Here is a 23,870-nt window from a genome sequence, read left to right as displayed (position 1 = left end):
CCCTTTTGAGCATGAAATCTTTTGCAGCGGGTATCGAATTATTAGGAAGGCAACCTGATCATGCGCGAACGGCGGCTGTTACACAAAGCTCATCAGAATCACACAATTAATATTTCGAGGAGATTATTATTGAATAGGCCTAAGATAGATCCGATAAAAATTGGAGCATACTATGTATATATATATATTGTATATATATAGACTACTAGATTACCGATTAGTTTTATGGAATATAGTAAAACATAGTACTTCAAAATGTTAGGCACGTTGTAGCGTCTTATTCCAAAGATTTATATCCCGTGGCCCCCAACGCGATATCGACTCCGCAAAAAGATACCAAAGGTCAAACTTCCTATATTCAGCTATCACACCACCCAAAATCATATATCTGTTCCGCGTGCACTCTTCATTTCTTCAGCACTGATTAAGCTTGTGATTCCCGTGACATCGTCCCTTTGCAGCCTTCGAGGACTAGATAACATCTGGTTGTGAGCCACTTCTGTATAAATCTTACCCTTTGGTGATGATGCGTCAATCTATAGTGCAAGGCTAACAAAATTTTGAAATTCGAGTGGAATAGATCGCGGGAAATATGGACGGAAGCGTCATAGGTCTATTGACTTGACCATTTCAGTGATGCATAAAACTAGGAGACATGAAATTCAGAGAGATATCAATCTCAACGACATTCAACTGCACGCTACTATCGTAAACCACGTGCCTTGTAATTCTAATGCTCCTGGGCAGACTTGGATAACTAGTGCATGATGGTTGTGTAATTAGACTAATTAGAGCGAGATGCCGGTAATCTAATTCGTTAAATTTTTCCTTGCTCTAATTCTAATTCTAATCTAATTTTTAGCATTCCATGAAAATGCTGCAGGAGAACTTAATAGAGCAAAACGAGCCCATCTTGGTGCACAGACATTTGCCGCTCTCATGTTCATGCGAGAGAACTCTGATCGGACATCGGACAAGCTTAAAAATTTCTAGTTGTTCAAGTCTCCTCCTCATTTTGTTATATTTTATGGATTCCATTATTGACAGAGGAAATAACTTTGCCTATATTGTATGTGACCATATCACGCTGGGCCACACACGGACTAAATTCTTGTAATTTACATAGCATTCAGGTTTGTTTGTTTGTTTTATTCACACAACAATGGCGCTTATGGCCTAAAACAGTGTTTCCCAAACTTTTTTGAGCTACCGCCTCCTTGGACAATGAATAAAGCGCCAGCGCCAGCGCCCCCGACCCCCTCACAACGCCTAATTCAAACGGAAGTTGTTCTGCATTTATTACAGCTAATAGTGAGACGGATCAAGCCGTTGCATTATTATCATCTTCCTATAGTCCCGCGGTTCTCAACCGGGGGTCCGCGGAGCAATTTCAGGGGGTCCGCGAGACATCTAAATTTTTAAAATGGTTGATATCCTAATTTTTATTTTTTATTTGAGAAAGCATCAGGCAGTTTTGCACCACAACTGCTAAAACCTCACGACTCATATCATCATAGTAATCGTCTGACATGGACTATCGTAGCGTGGAAAATCATTTTCATTGCCAATTTTCCAATAACCTGCTGATACAAACATATTGCTGTTTAGAGACGTTTTGTTGGGGTTTGTGGAAAAATAAAAATATGGAGATAGTAACGTCAATCAGGGTGACTTCGTAATGTCTGCGAAACCTTCTCGATTTGAAGTTGTCAGCCTCATCAAATTAGTGAACAGTCGTTTGAAATATAAATTTCCGAAGTATTTCCATAATTTGTACCAATGTAGGGAACAGCTTCTTGGAAGTACATAACTTTAATATACAATTGAATAGTATCTTCATATTGAAATGAACCCGAATATTTTTCGGCTGACACTCGTCATAAATCGGACAATGATATACCTGCTCTTAAAGCTCGGCTATCAGATTTGGCGCATCTTATTTCGGATGCCCTATCGACAAGGCAGATTTTTTTATGAACGAGGAGTGTTTCGTTGCTTACAAAGCATTACGCTCCAACCCTGAAATTCACATCACCAGTTATATTGGTATGCAGCCTTGTCTTGTTAATGTTCAATTGTTCATGGTCGAAAATGTTTGCTCGTAAATATATATGTAAACCCGAACTGAACAAGTCGTTTCATGACAGTCTTTCTCTGGTTGGAAAACTTGGATCCATTCTTTGGAGCATTAAATTTGTCTATACTTTTAGATTAAGATTTCACTTTGACGGTAGAAACTCTCTGCGGGCCGATCAAAATGTCGTCGCGGGCCGAATCCGACCCGCGGTCCGTATGTTGCCCGTCCCTGCATTAGATGCTGGACGTGATATGTTCATAAAATATGTGTTTCTTCATTTTGGTGCCATAAATGTTGCGATCACACCAAGAGTATCGTCGGAAGCGTTATGCGTTAATATTGCATTAGCCTCCTTCTATCTTTGTGGAAATGGTTTACGGCACTCCTCGTTCATATCAAAACGAAGACGTGGATTTTCAAGACACGACCACGTACTTCAAGAACTACAGCAGCAAAATTAGCTTTGAAATAATAAAAGTCCAGCAATTTATACATAAATAGTATGATGTTATTTTCAAGAAAAATCATTATTTTGCTGTTTATCACAAGCCTACAGTTCATATTTGCACAAGACAGATGAAGGTTGCACCATAATAGAGCTGAAATTGAACTAAAACTTGAGGGGGTCCGTCAGAATCCGTGACAATCAAAAGGGGTCCGCGAAGCCAAAAAGGTTGAGAACTACTGTCCTAGTCACATGGGTTTGAGTTTTGATAGGAACAATCTCATTCTAAAATCTCCAGTCTCCACGTCCCGTACTGTCAGGTCGGTGAGCCATAAACCTTGTCACGGCACTGAAAACGCGTTATTCCAAATATGAGCGGGTAAGGGCAACGACAAAAAGTCAACCCGACTCCAGTGAGAGTATTTCTATTTGATTTAATTGTGTAACCAGAACGATTGATTGGAGATATTGAACTTCGGTTTGAACTCAAAATTGTTCTTCCCACACTTGAATGTAATCAGTTCCTCAATTATGTCATGCTCGGAAACTTTACAGAATGGATTGATAATCCGGTAAGGAATTTATAATCGGAATATATCTTGGAATCAAATCACCATATTATTGTGCAGTTTCTAAGATGATTGAATAATGCTTTTCCGTCAAAATCGGGTATTCGAGCTGGACCGGTAGCTCATGCAAGTTTGAGAATTGAAACAGATCGCGTCTCGCAAAATTTCGGTGAAATATCATGGGTTTATCACTGACAGTGCCGTTTTCATCTTTATAAGGTTTAACTACTACTAAGAACGGAGATATTCTACTCATAAACTTTGGAGAATATGCCCATCAAGTAGGCCCAGAAGGGATATCGTCTCTCGTGTAGTAGGCTACGTCGTGTCGAAGGCCTCGGTCGAAGCATTGTGGATTATCCATGATCGTTTGAAGCGAAGATTAAAATCACGCAAGACAGTTTCTCTAAAAAACATCACACCTTGCAGTGAACAATAACTGCTCAAATACTTCGTAGTTCTCACAGCACACGCATTCTAGGAATTCTGCCGACTGCTAAATCAGTCCATTGATGGGCAGGATCAACATTGTCAAGTAACAATGGACTTTTCCGGTACAGGTAATTAAATAGAGTACGGACGACCCTAAATTGCACTGAGTGATCGATTTTGCATTTTTACTGCAAATTTAGCTGCTTTATTCATCATTCTTTTCATCACTACGCATCAATTTCCTTCCAAACCTACACCACCCCCCATTTGCTCTCAGCGCCCTCTATCACCAGATTTTATAGTCAACGACCTCCCCCCCCCCCAATCGTCCATTTCATGGCCAGCGCCCCCTTAACGGTCGCGAACGCCCCCGGGAGGCGCTGGCGTCCACTTTGGGAACCACTGGCCTATACGGTCAATTGCACCCAATACATTAATTTCAGTATTACGGTATTTTCGTCATATTACAGACGACTTCCATGCACGCGCTCTTCCACCATCAGTCTCTCTCGATTTTCATGCGACCGCAACTTGGCCTATTACTGTTGACTTTCTTGGCTCGGCTCACCATCACTCTGGACTTTTCGAAACACTGCTAAGGCAGCGAAGTTAGCGATGAGGAGCCCAGATAATCCGCCGACACATAGAAACATGACAGAATCGAGACTCGAACCAACAACCATTGGTGATAGCATTCAGGTATATTGAACTGCACTGCAAACAGACATAAGTTACAAGCGGAACGATGTGATTTACGAAAGAATTTTGACCCAACCAATATCGAGCTGAACAGAGGCATCGAGTCCACTTCATCTCCAGTCGCAGACACCTTTATAATCTTGGTCACAGCCCCTCCGCTTTTGGATTTGCGACGTTATACACTTGAAGTCTCAGTAAAGCGATATCGTCACGAAATTGCTGAAAAATATCTTGAACTTGCGTCCTGGCTACCTACGCCCAAACTTGTTACACAATTGGGTCCGGATGATGCTTTCCAGATTCCCGTTGACGTCGATTCCGTGCTACAAACGGATTGGTTTCCACTGAAGACTGTGGGATTTACCATATTATATGTGATAGAGGTCATTGAGTCGGGTTTCTTTGACATTTCCTGTAGTGATGGTATTAGTCACCGTCGCATAATCTGCAGTGTTGCCCTCTCCGACTATCGGGCTCTCCAGAAACTTCTGCAGCCTTCGCCTGCTGTTTCGATTTCAAATTAAAGTCGTAACGTGATCTATACTAAACAAGCAGGCATCATGCAGCATCTCAATATTCATGCGGTCACTCGATTAATATCTTATCAATTCCAAACAACTCGAGATTAAGACCTTATAGATCAGTATAAGACACCACGTTGTCGGAACAACGTAGGCTATATGAGTGAAGTAAACTATACAAATATCATATCGGCTTACAATAGCAATAAATTGCATTCAAAGCCTGTGCTGGTACCAGACTAGTATTATTCCATATCAGCGGTTCTATTATTTTCGTCCACTCAAGAGTCAAGCAAGACGCCAATGTACAATGCGATACCCGAGACGCAATGCGATGTTATAAACAGATAGTGCGATGTCACATTTTTTTCAACAGCACGATAGAAAACATCTTTCCGTCAGCTCATCACATCACAGTGTGTCTTGTGTATCGCAATGTGCACTGTATGTCTTGAGCGAATGAAAAGTCGCAGAATATGATTATTATGATTATTATTTTTGACTTTTCCAATTCGATACGACTCCTTCCTTTCTTACACTGTATTGCAATACTTGAATGCACAACAATGATCATAAGAAAAATGACGATAATGAAGACGAGTGCAGGTGAACAATACTTTTTGTGTAGGGCTAATCCTAATCCAAACTCTGGGTGGCATAGGATTTGACAGTGAATTACCGTTTTCTACATATTGCTTACATTCTACCTTAACTCAGGTCTTGGGTGACTAGCAGGTATATAATTAACGAACATATCCTAGAATGGCTTTCTTCCGTGAGCACAAATAGTATTTCTTACCTTGCTAGGGCTAATATTAGCACGATCACTGGATCAGCAGCAGACTTCCCAATACAATGGATAAGATTTGATAGATGTCACCTCTACTTTCGCGACGCCAAGATAGTTTATCTGAAACAGGATCCTGTTGTTCAGTCGGGAATAGCTCTTCACGTGAGTCTCTGCGACTTACTATTCGCAGTGTTGAGGGTGGGTTTCAAAAAGTTGTCTTAATTTAGACCTGGCTTAAGGCCAGTGAATGACTTGCCCAAGACGTCAGGCGTCGGCGGTCTTAGATCGGTTTCAAATGTCAATTTGGCGCCGGGCTCGGCCAAGTCTGTTAGTTGCGAGTAATTACTGTCTACTTCGTCGCTGTAGCGAGTTCAACACGGAACCGAGGCCAGATTGTTATTGTTTCTTGCGAGTTGCTCGCTGATGTTGAGTATAGCGATGCAGCGAAGGAATATGGAATTGCTTGAGTTGTTGAAATTTACGTACGGATGATCAGAACGGAACCCCGAGGAAGTAACTGGCAGATGTTCAGCACGTTATCGCAAAGTATTCGAAGAAATAGTGCGGCTGTGATTCCGATTTTTGAAGACACAACTGCCCAGCATTTTGGCATAACTAATGATGAAGATTATGCTCTTGGAGATGCTGAATATCCACTGAGGACTGACTCACTTACTCACGCCACTATTATGCCCAAGAACTTTGACCGAAAAAATTCACTATTGTTTTCATACATATTGTTACCCTCTGGCAGAGCGCATTGGCTATATTCAAGGAAGGACCTCAGAATATCGATATGACAATAGCCTGCCTCTGCCTTCACAATCAGAGCAATGCAGACAAGGCAGATGGAGCTGAATACTGCAACTGGAAGCGTTGAACGCACTCGCTTGGTATCGACTCCTACAGAGAAATCTGCACGACAACGCAGGATCTAGAGATTTTTTCTAGCTAGCATTCATGGGTATTCTTGTTTGCAATACATTTGATTACTTTCAAAAACATACTCGTGCTTTATTTCTTGTGACACGTTAAAATGAGGTAAAATGAGCATTATGGCTTTAAGTAAGTTCCAAGTTCATAAACTTGTGACACAAGATAGCGAAGTTATTGCAAGGGGCTTGGAAAACTGAAGCAGGCGAACATGAACAGCTGAACAAAATTGAATCAAATGTACAAAAGACATGTTTTGACTCTAGATTCGGCTAGTGTAAAATTAATGTTGTTCAGCATCTTCTATAATTATTAACGTTGAGACCATGCTCAACTTGTTTCATTCTCTTCTGCTTCATCACTGATTTTCAAATCTTCGCTTCTTCGTAGTTGACTTTGGGCCTGGACTTCGGTGAGCTGTTTGTAGAGATATAACTGATGAATTTCGAACACATTGTTAAATTTTTATACTGTTGCTATCCATACAAAACTCAATAGTCTATTGCAAACCATACGAATGTTAATAGCAATAATAATGAGATAACAAACAGACAATTGACGATCCAGTAATAAATGCAAATTTACCTTGATTTGGTTGGAAATGTTGCTGCCAAAACAACTAGCAGATGCAGCTCCCAACTGCTACTCCATAAGTTGGCAGATCAGATGGGTCAGCATCTATCAAAAAACAACTTATCAAGCATGGTATAAATATGAATGGAAATGACATACTTACCGCCCAGTGTTGGTATCACCGTGTGAGGAACTGGAAAAAGCTCGAGCAAAGTGCTTTCAGAAAAACCTTTAATATAAAAGAAACTGGATATTGGTATGCGCATTCACACTCACATATACAGATAGATAGATAAATACCTATTTGATGGCTTGGCACATCACTGCTTGTTTGATTTTCTCTGTGTTCCAAAAGAATGGTGCTATCATTTGTTTCACAGCCTGCAGCTCACTCTGGTGCCACATTGCACAGCTATATAATAATTTTTACATTGACTGATTATGCTACTATGATGATACTATGACTGGGTAGCAAATCTGTGAAAATCAATATTGAATTGACATATATCTCAAAAAATTTGGATTACTGTAGCGTTAGCATGTACTGCACTTTGAAGATTATTGGCATATATCACTTCACATCAATGGCCCCTTTCAGCTGCATACATGCGCAAATGCGCAGTGCTGACACGGTTTATGCACACAGAAAATCTGAAGTCATGACCCTTTTTTAGTCGTTACGCACTGTTTTCCGAGGGTCTGCGTAGTGAGTTCTTGAGTGTACCCACAGACTCGTCAAAAATTAGAGGGAACATTGCTTCACATCTATAGCAATTCACTAACAACTTCATGCAAAGTCATGTCATTTTTCTTTCCGAAACTTCTGGATCTTTATCCACTATGCTGAAATTCGATGGGCGTGCAGTGAAAGGAATATCAATACAATGCTGGTTGAATAGACACATATTGATCAAAGTTCCATGTAGTCGGCACTATTGTAGAAAGTAGCAGTTAAACATATTTATGACAATGCTCATAGGGGTGGAGCGAAAATGGATATTGAGGGGAACCCTGCAATCAATCACAGTTGCGTGCAAGTGGTGCAACATTGATTAGGCTCAACGAAATGAGCATGATACATATTTTCCATTTTCTGGTGACGCGTCGTGTGTTCACTTTTTGGCTATAACCACAGCAAAGCCAAACTGTCAAAACGTCAACGTGCCTAAGTTAAAAGACGTAACCAGTCGAGAAAACTATAATGATGAGTTGACGTAGCACGTAGGCTATCAATAAAGGATCTGTTGATCTGCCGCAACCTAAAATCTCATCTTGGGGCTTCTTCGATACATGCACTATATTAACTGATGTTCCCCATGACTACTGATCAGCATCATTACCCGTAGCGGATTCTTATCGCTGACCTTTCTTTACCAAAATGGGTGGGATTCGCAAGTCCAACGCTAGGCACACCTTTACGCCTTACCCCAAATATCACTTCCCGTGTCTCGTAACCATAGTCATATCATATTCGTAACCGAATCGATTGGAGCCAGCGAACGCGGGTTATGGTGGTCATGGGGAACATTGCTTGATACTATATGGTGCGGTTATGGAAGAAGTGCTGATGTGTCCTGTGTGCCTCAGGGCTCTGGCTATCCATTTGAATTGAAATCCGTTCAGTATACGAAGACCCCTGCAGCATTCCACTGTAAATCCCACTATAGCGGTATATGATACCAACTTGTCACGTTTGTGATATAAACATTGTTCCAAACTGCCTGACATCAATATACAATGATCTAATCTGATTTGCCAAACTATACATCAGAAGAACGGCCAGTATCCTTCAACAAACAGCACAACAGTTATCAGCACTGTTGACTTCAGCCTACCCCCTGGCTGGCTTGGATATCTGTCTTAACAAAGCGCACGCTGGAGGGGAAATCCCTTCAAGTCACAGTTTTGAAACCGACTTCAGCCTGAGGGGTGTAGCTTAAGCCCGACGACGGGCCTAAGTCGACTATTTGAAACCCACCCTGAGTGTACTGGAAACATAGGCGTCTGATGATGTCGGAGCACTGTCTGCTATGGTTGAGATCACCGTAGAGTCTGCTCTTGATAACGCCTCATCTATGTGAGAGCGCATACTGGTTATACGTGGTGAATATATCAAGTCTTGCTATAGTCTGTTATTTTTCCGAATCGCCATATGTAACAACAGCAATATGTATCAAGTGACAGTATCCTAAATAAGAAATTTTGAAAACCAGCCCTGTAGAAGACTTTGTGAAAAATATATCTACGTCCCGTCATGACAATATGTACGTCGATACAACTGGATTGTCGTATTCTGGGTATTGACCGATTGAATTTCACCTAAGCGCTGAATCCATAAAATCTACTGAAGACTTCATTTAACAAGGTAGAATAATCTATATTTATCGCCCTCACCAAAGTTTGTGAAGTTGTATCGTAATCTGATCTCAGAAGATGGACGCTTTCCATAAAATAGCACAATGACTGGGAAGTCGCTCATGCTTACATATATCTCTTCACCTTCTTTCCAAAATAGTTTATTGGTAGGAATAATGCCTGCAAACACATAATACCGCATCTTTATTCTGATCTTGACTTTTGAGATTGTGAGCAATTTCAAAACATTGAGCCAGTGTTGGAATAACTCGATTCACCAGTCAGTTCGAGTCATTGAACATTTTGACTCGAGCAAAGTCTAGTCAAGTCGAGTCAAGTCCCGATTTAAGTCACAAAGCCAGCCATGTCGAATTTTCGTGGTTGAAGGCATGATTCAAGCCATTGCATCTTGCAAGATTATTGAAGTGCAGATTGATTTACTATTCATTTTTAATCGAGAAACGAACATCAAGTCAATTTTACTTCAAAGAGGCGTTGTAGCCTATGACTCGCATATACGTATAACTATATAGTAGGCCACGTCGGTAACTGTCCGACAAATAGATGATGAAATATGAAAACTGAGAAAGCTGAGACAAGCACCAATAGGTCTGGGTTCGAGTCCCACCGAGGTCGATTCCAGAATTCCTACCTAAGTGTTGGAGGTTTATCTAGGCTCCTCCTCGCCATCTCACCGCCGTGTTACAAGTCGGCAGCTATGAAATAAAAATGATGAATATCGACCAAACGTAAATGACCAGTGGTCGGAAAACGCCATGCATACCACAAACATACAAACTTAGCTTGCGGTCAATTTATTTGGGACTTACCGACGGAGGCTCAGTAAAACCAAGCTGAACAATTGTTAAATGAATGGTTGCTCACACAGATCGTATCAGCGTGGGAGGAACATGTACCAATGGGCACAGCGATTTACCTGATAACTTGAAATCAACTCGAAAATTTGGATTCAATCGACATCTACATCAATACAGTCAGAGACAGCAAATACACCAGCGAGAGCAAGAAGTCTGTGAACTAGGGTTCCGGTCAAAAACATTTTGTCCTCGATTAAAATCGATTTTAATTAATTAAATAATTCAAATCATGATGGTTGTGATTTTTTTACTCATAATAACAACAACACGTACAAAAGAAAATGGCTAGAATGACGACCATGTCAATCAATGTGATGAAGGATTACGCTTAAACTTCAATAATGTGGGGCTGTGAATTATCATCCAGATATCTGAAAACGTTCAACCTATGTGATGATGATGGGTCGCCAGAATCGTAACTAATCTGTTCTAGTAGCGAGGAAACATGTTGAGTGAAATCGGAACCATCCATAACACTGACCAACGAAAAAAAATGTTTTATTTTAGTGCCAAAGATATTTTAATGGTTTCTAGGTATGTTTGGACTGCTGAGTCCGAAAATGACATCCGTTTCTCTGAATTGGCTCTACTTTTTGAGATATCGATATTTTGTATTTTTTTTATTATTTATTTTATTTAATCGTCATAAGTAGAATACCTGGAATTACGTAGATTTAGAATCTTCTCGGCGATATGTGCCTCACTCTGAGGAAGTACCCGACTCAAAGACAAAAACTGCCCTCGAACAGGAGCTTGAATAACATTTTACCGTACAAGAGAGAAATAATTACTTCCGTATTTAAACTTTTTTACTGCAAAGACATCGAAGGACTTTTACTGAAAATGGAGGTATATGATTGATTAGAGTGCTTTGACAGCTTACTACTGAACTTTGAGCGTTACTGAACGTAGTGTTTGGGCTTTGACGGCACCTGTTTTGATTTTGAAAAATATGTTGTTTACCGCGACTATCGCCTGATTTTATCATTTTTGCTTGGTTTTCACATGAAACAGGACTCACATATAGAAGGCTCTGTGTGTTAACGATTGCGTCTTCAACGATATCGTTTCAGAAATAGACCAATACTGTATGCACTTGCACACACTTGAAGAGACAGATGTGAACTCATCGAAGTTGTAGTATATTAAGGAAAATTTAGCTATGCCAAAATTTGCGTATTTTGAGCACTTTCCCAAACAAAAATGTGGAATATCTCAAAGAATAGGGTCTATTCGAAAAAACTAATGTCATTTTCGGATTCAGCGACCTAAATACACCCTAAAACCGTTGAAACTTTCTTGGCACCAAATTGTGTGTTGACCAGTGAATAGTTGCATCTTCATCTTGATCAATGGAGTGGTTTCTGCCAGCAAACTGGATCGGAGATGAGGGAATCTCTCGAATTCGATAGAGACTCCGGATTGCGCAACATCATAACACATTTGGGTAAAATATTCATATTTATTCCCGAAGCTTTTCGGCTGACCCTCGTCAGGGGATATCGTCAGCAGTATTGCGAGAATTCGAATAACTATGTTCAACAACAATATATATCGCTAATTATGACGTCACACAGAAAATATACAAAATTAGGAAAACGAGAGAACTGAAGCGTTGGCATGGAGATAGCGAAGCAAAACAAGTTAATGCGCGATTTTCAAATGACACACAAATTCTTTGTTGGCATAGACTGGGTTTACTCATAGTGATGATGGTGGACTCAAGAACAGACAAATGAAATAAATTGCGACCCTTAGCCAATACAGAGAACATGTCTTCGTGGTAGTTAGCAGCACATGTATGATTTTCTAGTAAATGTTTGCCGATAGAAGATTTTTGACCCATGGCCTGGTTATGTTCGAGAACAAGCGGATTGTTATGCTGCGATTTCCAGATATAAGATTTGACAGACGGTGGGATGTGTTCTTTAATACGGTCCTGCAACCGTTTGGAAGTTCTCCCTACGTACCGCAGTGGCACTTGAATTCATAAATGACGTTACTTTGTTGTAAAACCGGGAGAACAAATGGGGCTTCTTTTGCGGTATCCCACCAGTGACTCGGAAATATCAGCAGCATGTCGCAGACAACCAACTAGTATCCACAGCAAAACGCTGACATATTGATTGACTATCGCTCTTTGCTCTTTTCCCGTCTGTCTGTCAAATAGCTGGACTATACCAGTGCCGCTGACGAGATGCTATCCGCGGTTTATATAAAATGCACATGATTGTCCGATAATTAACCACATTCACGCATCTCGTCCAAAAATTTGAAAAAAAAATAATCAATAAAATCAAAACGTTGAAATTTAAAAAAAAACGAAAAACAAATGATTTAAAGCACACTGATTTAAATCAGCCAGATTTAAACCAGAATCCCTACTCTGAACTGACCTGCGCTGTAGGCATTCTTGGCAAATAATACTAAAATAATAGGCCACCAAGTACAGCAATGACTTTTTACAAACCTGTTCCGCTCACAATTTACCCACAGCGTAGAGCAGGGGTGGGCAAACTACGGCCCGCGGGCCGCATGCGGCCCGCAACACTGTTCTGTGCGGCCCGCGAGAGTCAAAAGAAACCTTTTTAAATATGGATAAAATGCGTACTAAAAATCAAATTAATGCAGGGACTTGATTCAAATTTTTCTTAGTATATTTCAACATGATAATTCTAAGACAGTGGTTCTCAAACTGGGTGGCGCGCCCCCCTTGGGGGCGTGAAAGCGTCTGAAGGGGGGCGCGAAGCTGAGCTAAACTGCAATTTTTTTTTCGCTCTGCGCGATTTACATCCAGTTCATAATTGTTGCTCTGTATTTAGTCTGAATTTTATATTTGAAAATATCTCATCCACAGTCGTAAAACCTTCCATGCCATTAAATTATCCATTAGGTCTGCTAGCATCCTGGTTGTGTCGTGTGATGTGACGATAAGGGGGCGCGAAATCTTTCATCATCATAATGGGGGGAGGCGTGTCTTAAAAATTGAGAACCGCACTGTTCTAAGGTAAATAATTCCTATGTTTTTTATGTTTAATTTCTGGCGCGACAACCCGATCTCAAGGGCCACGCAGTTTGAAAGGTTTCGACTGGTAAACATCACAAAAATCCTAAACGAGATTGACATAATTCGGATCACGAGTGTGATTTCAGATTGGCCACTCCAGTTTTAATTATTTCGGTGATGTGCTTATAAAAACGATTCGCGCGTGTTCCAGGTAGATTCGTTCTCTGTATGCGTAGAACTGGGGTATGTATGCGTAGAACTGAGATATTAATATATTATATCTAAAGCGTGTTTGAAGCTAATATGGTTATGATGCTGTCAGCATTGTGTGTCATGGAACTGAACCAAAACTGGAATTAGTAAATCTATGAACAGATCGCTGCTCACAGATTTAGATTTCAACTCTGTTCTAAGAATCGGGACAACCGACTTTCATCTCTATAGTTTTGACAAATTGCTTATTGAGGTCGACCAGCCTATGAAATATCGCCACCATGTTTCTGACGCGTGTACGATATCATCAAAGCAATGTCTGTTTTGTTTCATATAAGCACTTATATTATCTCCATGTCCTCGCTATGTAATCAAATACCAATATTGCGTTTTGGTTTATAACCCCAATTTTATATAGTGCGGCCCGCGAATGGATTCAGATGTTGAATGCGGCCCGCGAGCTCAAAAGTTCGCCCACCCTTGGCGTAGAGCATGCAATATCGCCGTGGTAAAATGTAAAATTGTAAATTCTAATTACAATAATTACTTCTGCGGCGTGATGATTGGAAGTTTACCTAACTAGTTCGAAGGAAAGCTTAGTGTATACTTCGCTTTCCATCAAGTGTGTTATAAAAATAAGTAACTGCATGTTTGTCAACAAATGGGGGACGTTTTTTGACCTGAAATACCATCATTAGAAAGGAAATTTTGAACATGAAATCCGGTGCACTTCAAAAAGCACGGTGGTTTTAGAGCTTATTCTGAATTCATGTTACGCGACTACTGTGAAAAGTTCTAACAACCAATGGGAGAGGAAACTGATCAAAATTGTGAGTCTCTTGCCAAGCCGTATCTAAAATGTATCTCCGTTTAACATTTTTACCTGTTATTACTAGATACTTGCTGCTGACGCATCGCGTATTGTCGCATTTTGACCAACTTTTATATTCCTTCCCCAAACTGAAAACTAACGATCCATTGGTAGAGCAGCTGCTGGAATCAAACAGCCATTGCTTTAATGCAATTCCATTTCGTTCTATCGTCCCGGTCGCGTTCGTACACACATCAATAGTCTCTGTCAATCCTTCAACACACGAAACTGCAAAATACATCGACGATTATAAATAATACCGTTTAATTCATCTTGAAAACTTTAAGAATGTTGAAGACTCAAATGCAAACTGCTTGTAATTCGGCTATTCATTACAATGACAGTCAATTTGCTAGTTGCTCGTGGCCGTACTCTCTTTCATTTGAAGGTCCTGGAATCTATGAAAGCCGATTCTCTGTCGCCAGAAGGAACGCCACTACACTCTGGGAATATTTCATTAATGTCCCGTGTTGTTGTTCTCGGTTATTTATAACCGAATATGTACTCGTTAACGTTTGTTTTGTATCGTTACTACCGTGTCTTGCCTGTCTATCAGTTGTTTGTTTCTGATATTATACGTCATATGGACAAAATATTTCCTACATTTGACGTTGCCTAGTGATGAGAGCCAGTCGAGAAGCCTTTATAGCGAATAAATTAACAATATGAATTTATTGTTTCGCGCAAATATAATTGCTACATGCAGATTTCACCGAACAAAATATACCCAATGATTATCGGATTATCCTTGATTGGTGGATAATCCGCGATTTATCAACGAAAAACTCACATAACTCCGCTTCTACTGGTCGGAATTGACTCAAATTTGTTTTGCAACGTCTTTGAAGACAGCTCAACAATTTCATGGGGTTGGCAGAAAAATTTGAAAAATTTTTTTTTTAATTTTCCATAATAAATTAAAAATTTTAATTGGATCTGCGGATGCCTTTACTGATTGGAATCGAGTGAAATTTGGTGAGCAAGGTTTTCTACTGCAACCTGACGATTTAAGAGGTGACCGGCTTGAATCGGGAAGAAAAAGTTATTTTTGAACAGCCCTAATTGTACATTGTACATGTACCTTGTACATGTACAATTATTACTCGTAGGGTCACAACCGAGGATATGCTGGAATATTTCCACCAGCTTGATGGTGCAACGGCGTGCCACTATTGGATTGATATTTCTTTTTTAAAGAGTCGCAGGGGGCCAAATTCAACTTCTCAACTTGGGTAATTGGCATATGTGACCGCTAGCTGTCGTAGCAGTGCAATAAATGGTGCTCGGCTAAAGTCACCTTATCCGCGGATGCCTTGCATATAATTTATCACTGTACGACAGTGCTACCACGATGACCGACTGTTGGCAGCCAATGTCAACATGGTGATATGCGAATCTATGGTTCGGAAATTTCAATCTGGTACTGATTACTACAACTACCTCTCGTCTTGTCGAAACGAACCTGCCTTGTGTAGGTGTATAGACTGTATACTACGTGCTGGTCACTGCGGATGCACGGAATCTCAGCTGCGCAAACATTTCGACAACGAGCTAGAAACTGTCGACCACGAAACTATGACCTTACACAAGTAACCGATTCCGCTGTAAATACAGCGCCTTGAAAAGCCCAGAAGAAGAGAGAGTCGAACTCTAGAAAGATGGCAGCAAAAGAACAAGTTGAAAGAGAAAAAGCAAAACGACATCTGACATAACTAAAATTAATATACTGGTGCAAATGACCTTATAGACGATAAGCGCCAATGTTGTGTGAATAAAATAAACAGAAGTACCAGAGATAAGAAGAAAGTTAAAACGCATCACCCGGATAATGAACCTTTCTTTCCAGCTATATAATCTTTTAACCGACGCCAACATTATCTCCAATGTATCGGAATTTCTACGGGAATCAAAGCGTCAGATTTCAATACCCAGTCATTTTGTATATCAGTCATATTGGGAATCTTTATTGCATCAGGTGATGATGCCTCAATTTCCGGGGTGCAAAGAGCCTCTGATTCGAAAAGCATCACTAAATTACCAAATGAATAATTATTATAATAACAACGATCCCTACGATCAATTTTGTTCACCCACGATGAATGATGAACAACGTTTACAATCAACCCGGGAGGATTTAAATGTACTCGAGGTTCGTACGGTAAATTCGCGCGTCGCACGTAGGCGAAGTAGTATCCACTTCCATTTCAAGATTATGTAATAATTCTATATCACCCAATATTCGGGCCTAGAGCGATGCAACCACTAGCATTGTGCTCAAACGCACACCGAACAGTTGCAGATTTTGATGTACAATTATTTCATTTTATTCGCAGCAATGTTGCTCCATACATCCATCTACCGGCTGTCAATTATCGCGATGTGATGCCCTAGAACGTTTTACGGAATGGTATACCCTTCTATCGTGTGCTCAAAACTTGCATGCCTCAGTCTGCATAATACGCCGAATCCGTAAAAATTCTAATCAGATTAAGGACGAGTAAGGTCACTAGGCATAGGAAATGCTAAATGCCAATTAATAAAATAACTTATCGAGATTACCGACCCCGATGTAACATTTCGACCTCGCCTACCTACCGACACAAGTCGCTTCATTCCCGTCGCTTTTCCTTTTATGTTAACTTCTGGTGCTTTTACTTCGATGTACATGTACATGCCTCTTATTTAAATTTTCGAAGGTCTAGGTCACCACTGAAGAACTGGCGTACATCCAAACAACTGAAAACTGCATGTGGCGAAATATTTTGTCTGATCGTTTCGTCCTTTATTTAATCAATTATTACTTGATTATCGATATTCTCTGTTATATATTGTGCTGCTCCTGATTTGTCCTTTCATTGTACAGTTGTGCATGTTGTCGTGTTTCGCACTGTGCTATTTTCAGTAAATAAAACCTTAGGTGCGGTATGCAAAGGTCATCACACTTTAACATATAATTTAAATAGCATTTATGTTTATTGCACTGCACTGATAACAGGCGGAAGTTGCAAGTGAAACAATGTGATTTACCAAAGAATTTCCAACCCAGCAGCCAGAATCAAGCTAAGCAGATATCTTGCAATGGAAAATGTAATAGATTTCGTGCCGCAATCATACGTTCATACATATTTACGACAATTACATATCGATTACAATTAAGGCACCGGCTAAGCTATAGGCTCATGCTTGGTGTTCTTTGTGAATCGTCGATAGGTATTTTTTCAAATTAGTATTTCCTCGTCTTCTCTCAAGTTTGTGATAGCGACAGAAAAGAGGCACTGTGTCCACTGGATCTCCGGTCACAGGTGAAATTTATTATGTCTTGGTCGGAGCTCCTCCGCTTTAGTATATTGGGCGTCATATTCTTGTACTCTCAGTAAAGCGGTGCCATCACGCCACTGCGGAAAGATCTCTTTAATTTGCATCCTGACTACCACCAAACCCGTTACAATTGGGCTCCAGATGATGCTTTCAAGATTCGAGTTGATGCAATAGGATGGGTTTCCACCAAATACTGTAGGATTTACCGTATTATATATGATAGAGGTCATTGAGTCGGGTTTCTCTGACGTTAGTCACAATAGCATGATCCTCTGAGCTGTCCGCTCCGTCCATCGGACTCTTCGACAACTTCATAAGCCTTCGCGTTCTGTTTCGGTTTCAAAATAAATTCGTAATATGGTCTATGCTAACCAAGAAGGCGTCATGCAGCATTTGAATATTCATGCATTCATTTGATGAATCCATCAAGTATTTCTTACCTCGCCAGAGAAAATATTAACATGATGCCTGTGATCAGCACCATACTTCCAAATACAATGGATAAGATTTGATAGATAGTGTTGGGTGCATAGGCGACTGATGATGTCTGCGCATTGTCTGCTATGGTTGAGGTCGCCGTAGAATCTGTGGTTAAGAAAGCGTCATCGTAACTCATATAAACACGGCAATATGAATGCAATGTCAAGTTTGGAGTATTAAACGATTGCACCTAAGATTGAATCCATAAAAAATTACTTTAGTTTCATAAAGTCGAATCATATTTATCGAACATACCAAGGTTTGTGAAGTTGTATCTTAATGCGATCTTCTCCCGCGGATCAGTTCCGTAATATAGCACAATGACGGGGAAGTCCCTCATGATGATGGTTACTGAGACCTCTTCATTTTCTTTCCACTTTGTTTGAACGGAAGAAATGCCTGCATATATGGGACCACATCTTTATTCTGATCTTGACTTATGAATGTGATCAGTTTCCAAATCTTTGAGCTATGCCAGGGGCTGGACAACGCGCCAATTGCGATCTAGAATAGTCGCAGTCATAGTCGGCGATCTAGAGTAGTCTATGAGCTCGCATGAGTAGCCCAGGTCTGGGAAAATCGAGTACCCGATGGGTAATTCGATCCCTAGTATGGTAAAGATTCCGTATTGAAAATAGATATTCCTCATTGTGACGTTACAACTATGTATTGGTGAATCCATTATATTTTTTGGTTCATCAGTGTGTCACCATAGTGTCATATATGGTGTCGAGTATCGACACAAGCAAATCTCACGCCTCAGTGAAATTGATTCACGTCACAATTTCCATTTGGCTAGAGGCAATTTGACGGTCATTTTTGACCGGCTTGCCGAGCATTGAATTTGGTAAAACGGGTATCAATCGAAAGCTGACTCTGCACTGATTACGAAAATATAAATTTTATTCCGCTCGTAGCCCTGGAACTCCCACAATCAGCCTCGAATTTTCCATTGTTATGGAGATTGGCATTGGGACGCAACAATGCTGTCTGGCGAAACGAAGGAGTAGCTCAAGAGAAAAAAAGACAGACAGCATTGTTGCGTCCCAATGCCAATTTCCATAACAATGGAAAATTCGAGGCTGATTGTGGGAGTTCCAGGGCCACGGACGGAATAAAATTTATATTTTCGTAATCAGTGCAGAGTCAGCTTTTGATTGATACCCGTTTTACCAACTTTAATGCTCGGCAAGCCGGTCAAAAATGACCGTCAAATTGCCTGTAGCCAAATGGAAATTGTGACGTGAATCAATTTCACTGAGCCGTGAGATTTGCTTGCGTCGACACCATATAGGACACTGTGGTGTCACTAATTCATATCACGCGACTATACCGTGAAAATTCTTAGAAAAGAAACTAGTCAAAACTGTGAGTCTCTTGCTAATTCGTATTCACAATCTGTGGCTGTTTACATTATTACCTGTTATTGCTAGATTACGGCGTTCGGTGCAACGGTATCCGATCTCTCCGCATTCACTCGCAATAGTAGATTCGTTCGCCAATAAACTGAAAGCTAACGATCCATTGGTAGAGCAGCTGCGCGAGTGAAACAGCCATAGCATATTTAAAGTTCCAATTTGGTTTATAATCCCAGTCGCTTTCGTACACACATCAATTTTCTCTTTAAATTCTGGAAAATACGAAACTGCAAAATACATCAAGGATTATTATAAATAATACCTTATCTTTAAAGCTCTAAGACGGTTGAAGACTTAGATGCAAATACAATTGAATGTACACAGGTACGCATGTAAATCTCACTGAATAAAGTATACGATACCCGATGACCCGCTTGTTGATTGGAATGAGACAGTTATTCAGGATTTTGATCACCTCGCTGCTGTGTAAAGGCACATTATGTCAATTATACCTATAGAGTCGAACCGATCTAGGCTATGTGTCTCCGGAGTAACATCGGTATTGGCCAATTCCGACCCATATTTATGTGCCTGCCCAATGACGTCATCACTCCTTGAACTATTCCAAGTGAGAGTGTCTTCAGTGTTCAGTGTTGGTTTGATATATGACGGCCACCAATTGGCCATGGTTCTGGTGACAATTGTGATAGTTGTGTGGCCTTAACTAACAATGCGCAGGCAGGACGCGGAATGCTATAGTTTCTTACTTAGCTGGTGTGTGATTTTAAATATATGAAGTTTATATGTGATATCTGTGTTCATTTTCATATTGGTGCCACAAATTGGTAGTTCCTGTAAATGATACACATCGATATCGGTACTTGCACATAATTCTGATATAGGTCGGGCTATAATTGTAACCGAATAACCACAGCAGAACCGATGGCAAAAATAGAGATAACTATGCATGCAGAAGGGCTATATACAACACGTTAGTCATGACGTGACTTGGTGGCAGGAATGCCACAATATAGCCTATCGTTCACATACCTGGTATACATCCAACCATCATTGCAAGTAGAATGCGGCTCTTTATATATTGAGATCCAACTTCATGCATCCTCGATTTCAATACCAGTGGATAAATGTATAATTTTAATGTGTACACAAAATCTGATCACGATAATGTACATTAAATCAAATTCATCGTTAATTATTATTTCCAGGGGAAACCTACATGATATATGCTTTGTATAATTACAAATATGAATGGTGGGTGGTGTCATTCGACAGAAGACATAGATATAAATCGCTTTTGCTCATTAATTCCCTTGCAGCAGATATAGAATGATGAAGAATGCAACCCTAAATATGCAGGAACGGCCTTTGACATACAAAGCCATGTTAAACTTCAGAATCACAAAATCGATATTGCGTGGCGACATTTAATGAATAAATCCGATGCGATGAAATTCAGTAGACCCGGGTATGCAAGCTTACATATAGTCATAGTCATAGGCGCCGACTTTTATTTTTGCATGGGGTGGCGACAGGCGCGGAGCCCGGGGGTTGTCGAAACCCCCTCCTTTTGAAACGCAAAACCACGTCCTTTTGAAATGACCATTCTGACGCTAATATTCAGTTGCAATTCAACAAGTTGTATTATCAGTGTTACGTGCGGCCGCGACCAATTAGCGAGATTCGTCTGTGCACGCATATCCCATTGCACACAGGGATATCTAGATAGTTCTAGATATCCCTGTATTGCACAATCCAACGCGACGCGATCTCGCGCTGAGATGATCGTAAATTAGGTCATTGATTGCCGCGGTCTTGGCATTCGTCGCTGGACTGAGCATGAACAGTAGGGCTCTTCAAAAATGACTTTTTTTCTCAAATCGTACTGGCTACTTGATAAAATTGTTAGGTTACCTAATTTAAGCCTACACACAAAATTTGGTTCAATTCCAGCCAGTAACCGCTTTGCTACAGGAGAAGAAAGTTTCTATTTATTATATCAAAATACATGATAAAAAATTTGAAAATTTTCTGTTCACCCCATGAAAATGTTAGGCTGTCTATAGAAACGATGCTCACCAAATTTGGTTCAATTCCAATCGGTGGAAGCGGAGTTATTGCCTTCGAAAAATTTGGATTTGAATAAAATAGTATTTACGCAGACATGCCGCAAACCTGCCATAATTACAATTAAATGGTGCGCTAGTCATACCTAAATACCCAGATTCGGCAATGGCAAAGAGCAAAATTCGTTCTGACGGGGGCATAAGTTTTAATCAAAAAGATACCTAAACACAAACAATATTACACTCAGAGATTGTTACTGTTTGGCGAAAGTGTTTCTGCGGACGGTAGCAGGCCTGCATGCGGACACGCTAAATCAAACCACCGACGATAGTGCAGGCACATGAGATATCGATGACCCATTTCGCATACAAATGATTTTCGCTTATTTGCAGTACGCAGCATCTATAATACGAATTAGTGAATTGGCATTTCAAAAGGACGGGATTTCAAGTTATAAATGAGAAACTCCCTGACTACGCACCTAGGGTTTTTATGCCGACAACCCGCTGATTAATATCAGCCCGGGGCCTAAGGCCTACGTAGGCCCTGATCAGCCAGTCGAATTTGATCGTACATATGTGCGCTTTTAATTATCCACGTGTTGTTTCAGTAAGAGCAATATGGGCGCATGTCGCGACCTTATCAATAGAAATACATATCCCAAAGGTTTGAAATTCGATCCGCGATATGGTTGGGCTCGATAGAGTCAGTCCAGCAATGAAATTTATTGGAACATAGAAGGTTCCCGGTCAAACTAAACGAATAAATTCAGAATTTGCGCCACCGAGAATCTCGTGTTCCATCAATTTTGGACATCGTAATTCAACGCCATGCACTGCACAATGCGCAGTATTAGTAACAGATCAAACAGTGACAAGTGACACCGAGGGAATACGAAGGTGTATGAAGCAGACAAGAATTACTAGCCTACATATGATAGCAAACGAGAAAGCGCACATCTAATCAGCAATTCCTCGACTTCGGTACAGCGCAATGGGGTTCCAAGTCTGACATCGCGACAATTATTTGCTCATTATGACGAAGTTTGAGCTGCATTGTTGCATTTCCCGATAAAAGTTGGCAAAGCCTTGTTAGAGTAATCAATGTATATGCGCAATGCGCACTTTGCGCAGGAATGACTTTCAATTAGCAGGCATGCACTGCACAAACACACTCTCCTATTTCGCTCTCCAAGCCTCGAATTAGGGACTATCACGGAACTATAAAAACGAATATGGGCGCAAATACAATTTAATTAAGAGAAGGAGAACGTGAATTCGCCGTCTGGTCGAGAGAGAATGTGGTGTTTCTCAGCGCAGGCGTGTCGAAATTGACGTCGTTAACGAGGTTGCTTCGATTGTCCGATTACTAACCACAGATTACAATTCATTGGGGCGTTTTAACACTAGTTCGTCGTCGCCAACGAAGCTGTGTATTCAATTATTCGCGCGCGTATCGGTTATGAATAGTTGGCATTTACGCGCTATCACGGTCTCGCTAATTGACAACGCTGGTGATTTGAAATCGCAGACGGCGGGCGTTTAATCTTATTGTATGGGGTGGCCGCCACCCCATAAATGTGTCATGGGGTGGCTGCGCCACCCCGTCACTCAGCGCCTATGGTCATAGTCACCCCTAATTTTCATAAATCTGCAGCCCTCGATGCAAAGATTGCCATCCTGCGGCCCGTTATGCTATATCCGCACCGCAAAAAGGCGAACATTTCACCACCTACTACTGAAATCACGTGTAGCGGAGATGGTTATGCGCCACCGTCACAGCACCAGTGGAAGAGACATAGAACCCCGTTTCTGTCTATTTTCTATGTGTGGTAGGTTTATCTAGGCTATTCCATCGGTGACAGAGACCTATAGATAATGCCCAGCCCCACAGTGACGGTGAGCCTGGCCGTCACTGAACACTGAACATTTCTGAAGTCATTGTCGTGGCGCACATGACCTCATAAGTTATAACTTAAGGCGGCAAGAGTCGCGTGCGAAACAAACAAAACAATGCAGCATTAGTGTAAGCGAAAGCATCTGGTTCAGAACCACTGCCATGACTAGTATCCTGCCGCTATACGTGATCACAATGTTGCAGTCTTCTCGAAGGCTAGCAAAGTTTTGAAGTTAGAGATGAATAAATCACGTGAATTACGGACAGTAACTTGATGGGTCCAATGACCTTCAAATCAGTCCTGTAGAAACTTGCAGTCATGAAATTCAAGGAGCGATGAATCTTAACGACATTCAACATTATTATCGTA

The 23,870-nt window shown here is 40.7% G+C and overlaps 1 protein-coding gene and 2 long non-coding RNA genes across 3 annotated transcripts in view; all 3 read right to left on the bottom strand.

The window, feature by feature from the left end:
* LOC145444827 (uncharacterized) overlaps window positions 1-18,199 on the bottom strand; it is a 34,212-nt gene extending 16,013 nt beyond the window's left edge. The window contains exon 1 of the long non-coding RNA XR_013916802.1: window positions 18,122-18,199. This is a non-coding gene — a long non-coding RNA (uncharacterized LOC145444827). The remainder of the gene's footprint in view (window positions 1-18,121) is intronic.
* LOC145444825 (uncharacterized) overlaps window positions 1-20,646 on the bottom strand; it is a 134,265-nt gene extending 113,619 nt beyond the window's left edge. The window contains exon 1 of the mRNA XM_080322848.1: window positions 20,570-20,646. Within this exon, the coding sequence (XP_080178974.1) occupies window positions 20,570-20,639 (70 nt within the window). The 5' untranslated portion in view covers window positions 20,640-20,646. The remainder of the gene's footprint in view (window positions 1-20,569) is intronic.
* LOC145445317 (uncharacterized) lies at window positions 6,397-9,012 on the bottom strand. Its single transcript, XR_013916956.1, has 3 exons — window positions 7,203-9,012; window positions 7,052-7,144; window positions 6,397-6,883 (listed from the first exon to the last, which is right to left on the bottom strand). It is a non-coding gene; the product is annotated as an uncharacterized LOC145445317 (long non-coding RNA).
* Window positions 20,647-23,870: the final 3,224 nt, after the last annotated feature.

The sequence above is a fragment of the Botryllus schlosseri genome, chromosome 8, assembly GCF_051294905.1.
Source record: "Botryllus schlosseri isolate E-star chromosome 8, Bs_hap1, whole genome shotgun sequence".
Taxonomy (NCBI): Eukaryota; Metazoa; Chordata; class Ascidiacea; order Stolidobranchia; family Styelidae; genus Botryllus; species Botryllus schlosseri.
Note: the sequence above shows the minus strand (reverse complement) of the source record. Positions and strands in the feature narration are given on the sequence as shown.